The sequence below is a fragment of the Zingiber officinale genome, chromosome 11A (genome assembly GCF_018446385.1).
Source record: "Zingiber officinale cultivar Zhangliang chromosome 11A, Zo_v1.1, whole genome shotgun sequence".
In the NCBI taxonomy this organism is placed as follows: Eukaryota; Viridiplantae; Streptophyta; class Magnoliopsida; order Zingiberales; family Zingiberaceae; genus Zingiber; species Zingiber officinale.
In genome coordinates this window covers 9153810-9157109 of record NC_056006.1, presented here as the reverse complement: position 1 = coordinate 9157109, position 3300 = coordinate 9153810, and the positions used below count along the sequence as shown (strand labels likewise).

At 38.8% G+C, this 3300-nt stretch overlaps 1 protein-coding gene across 1 annotated transcript; it reads right to left on the bottom strand.

Annotated features, from left to right (window-relative positions):
• Positions 1 to 463: 463 nt before the first annotated feature.
• Positions 464 to 2871, bottom strand: LOC122030855 (upstream activation factor subunit UAF30-like). The gene is made up of 2 exons (XM_042589906.1): positions 2574 to 2871; positions 464 to 768 (listed from the first exon to the last, which is right to left on the bottom strand). Exons 1-2 carry the CDS (start codon positions 2799 to 2801, stop codon positions 637 to 639), a joined length of 360 nt encoding a protein of 119 aa, XP_042445840.1. The 5' UTR covers positions 2802 to 2871; the 3' UTR covers positions 464 to 636.
• Positions 2872 to 3300: the final 429 nt, after the last annotated feature.

The window sequence follows — 3300 nt, the reverse complement described above, 5'->3', positions numbered from 1 at the left end:
CAACACCCCCCAACTCATCCCTAGGTCAACACAGAGGAGGTAAATCACGGATGACTACTAGCCATTAGTGGAAATGACCAAGACATAAGGGAGGTTATGCTCGGTCACGTCAAATTTCGACCCCAAATCTCATATGACAATATCCCATGTCTTAACCATCGCACCATCTCTCGAGGGTACAAACTCATCCTCTCGCTCGCGATTCCAAGCACAAGAGCAAGAGGGTGTGGAGAGGCAGAGGGAACGAGAGGAGAATTAAAAGAATGTTGTACGGACACATGGCGTATATGCCATTTACATTTTACCCCTCGCTTTAACTCTTTTGCAAGATAGTTTTTTGTATGATTATTTTTATTTATTTATTTTAAAAAAAATAAAATATGAAAGTTTTGTTTTTTCCCCCTGTTAATATACAAAAAAAAAAATCAAATCTAAAATAGTATTTTTAAAATGTGTTAAAATATAGGACTATGAAAATCTCATCGGATTATCCTTTAAAAAGGAATTAATAACACAAAAATATCACAAGATGTTCCACAAACAGCATGAAGAACTGCTTTATTCGAAGGTTTGGATTACCTCACTGAAGAAAAGGAAACTAACAGACAACAGAAATATCGAACATGGACTCTGCACCTAGGTTTGTTGGGGTTTGACGAAATGAGGCGCGATCAACCTTACGATTTCGAGCATTCCAACCTTATCTTTACCGGCGAGTATTGTCTTCAGCTTCTCGTCACAGATAATCTCCTGCTTGTTCGAAGGATTCTGCAATGGCAAAAGCGAGATGATCAGAAGGAGCTGCAAAATATGCTAAGTGAAGACAAAGAACTGGAGCAGATATTCCGGGCTGATAAGTGCTATGTCAATCGTTGGGAGTCAAGATACATCGGTAGCAATTGTGTTTTTTTGTTCTTGTTAATGGACTGAGCATGCATACTCCAAAGGCAAATCAAATTATCGCCAACCACTTTACTTACATTCTTGATCAGAAGTAGAATCCATAATTCAACATAACAAACTATAATATCTTTGAACACGCCTTCTTCTACTTAATAAGTCAACCATAATTTCAGATCTCGATTAATTAGCTTCGTAATCCAATCTCGATTGCTCTATCTTTTTTTCGTTTGTTCTCGTTCCTTTTAAGAATAAACTCGACTTTACCAAACTTCATCGATATATTTAAACCTCAACAAATTCTACAGATCTTAAGGAGAATGGAAGATCCAAGTTGCATAAAAACTGTCTGCGCAAAACAAATTTTCTGAGGAAAAGTTCAGAGCAGAAAAGTTCTAAGAGTCCTCTGGCTGCCTTGTGGACTAGGCACATGATCATCAATCAGGAAGAGAGTCAGTGACAAGGTGGAGGGGCTATCATGGATCTGAAGAGGGCCAAGGAGCACAAGGCTAAAAACGTAGTAAGAACTACTAATCCAGCACATACACATACTACACTTAACAATTCACAAGGGGCAACTTCGATTGCTCTATCTTTTTTTTTCCCCTTTTGTTCTCATTTCTTTTAAGAATAAAGTAGACTTTACGAAACTTCATTGATATATTTAAACCTCAAATTCTATAGATGTTAAGGAGAAAGGAAGATGCAAATTGCATAAAGAATGTCTGTGCAAAACAAATTTTCTGAGGAAAAGTTTTACGAGAAAATCTATTTTCTACATTTAGTGCACTATAGCAGAAAAGTTCTAAGAGTCCTCTGGCTGCCTTGTGTGCTCTGCACATGATCAGCAATCGCAAGGAGAGTCGGTGACGAGGTGGAGGGGCTAGCATGGATCTGAAGAGGGCTAAGGAGCGAATGGCAAAACCGAAATAAGAACTACCAATCCAACACATACTGCACTAACAATTCGCAAGGGGCAACTTCAATTGCTCTAACTATCTTTGTTTCTTTTGTTCTCATTCCTCTTAAGAATAAAGTAGACTTTACCAAACTTCATCAATATATTTAAACCTAGAATTCTATAGATCTTAAGGAGACAGGAAGATCCAAGTTGCTTAAAGGCTGTCTGTGCAAAACAAATTTTCTGAGGAATAGTTCTAGCAGAAAATCTATTTTCTACATTTAGTGCACTAGAGCAGAAAAGTTCTAAAAGTCCTCTGGCTGCCTTGTGCACTCTGCACATGATCAGCAATCAGGAGGAGAGTAGGCGACAACGTGGAGGGGCTATCATGAATTTCACAGTTTGCAAACTGGCCCTAAACCTCCAAAAACAATAAGAACTAGATAATAAAATTATACAGATTCAATCACTTCACCATAGACCATCAATCGAGTAGAAATCAACTGATGACAAAATTGGTAATCTAGAACTAAAAGCACAAAGCAGAAATCACCAAAACCAGAGTGATCACTTCATGGCAACAACATTTAGCATACCAGACCATAATTAGTTTTAGTAAAGACTTTAGCCACAACAGTGAGATATAACCCTAACAATCCTGGAACGATAAGATTCATAAAAAGTGAAAAAAGCACAAATGCATGAGTATGATTTCCCATAACCCTAGATATATTGACGAAACTATTAGCAAAGGAGAAAGCGGGGTTCGGACCTGGAGCTGGTTTGCTTTGATGTGCTCCCAGATCTTTTTGACGGCATCCACCCGTGCGATTTCTGGGACGCCGAGGAATTTGCTCATCGCTGGAGACAAAGGCAGCGGCCGATGAAAGGGCCCCTTGGGCTTCGCCGCCCCCGTGGCCACCGCCTTCGCTGATGCTTCCTTCGACCCGCCCTTGGCCGCCGCCATGAGCACCCTGCAAGTTCCTAGAACCCTAGACATGGCTATTCGCTGCTGCTGCTGCCGTCGCCCGTCGCGGTTTTAATGTGCCCGGGGTTTAAGAAAGAAAATACCACGATTAACATTTTAATCAATTTGCTATTTAATTAATGCCTCTATTAACAAAGTTAACAAATTTATTTATTCTATTATTCGCTTTGTTAAAAACATAGGCAATTAACATATATTCATGAACCAATTTAGTGTTTAATTTAATAAATATTTATTAACAATATATGTATAATGTAAATAATTTTTTTAATAGATGGTCTTCCAACGTTAAATTGATAGTTCCTAGTTCAAATTTTCTGTCCCCAAATTTCTCTGTCCCCATGTCTCCTACCGATCGGACGGACCAGATTACATCTCAAGGTATCATGACATCCTTAAGATGTGTGCAGTATCATCGTGATGTGCAAGACATCCTTGAAATATAATCTGATCCGTTCGATCGGTAAAGGGACACGGGGATAGAAAAATTTGAGGACAGAAGATTTGAACT

Excerpts from the sequence above, each read along its gene's own strand:
- LOC122030855 (XM_042589906.1), bottom strand. The coding sequence starts at position 2,801 with ATGTCTAGGGTTCTAGGAACTTGCAGGGTGCTCATGGCGGCGGCCAAG. Across the intron at positions 769-2,573 it reads TCAAAGCAAACCAGCTCCAG|AATCCTTCGAACAAGCAGGA; the intron begins GTCCGAACCCCG and ends TTGCCATTGCAG.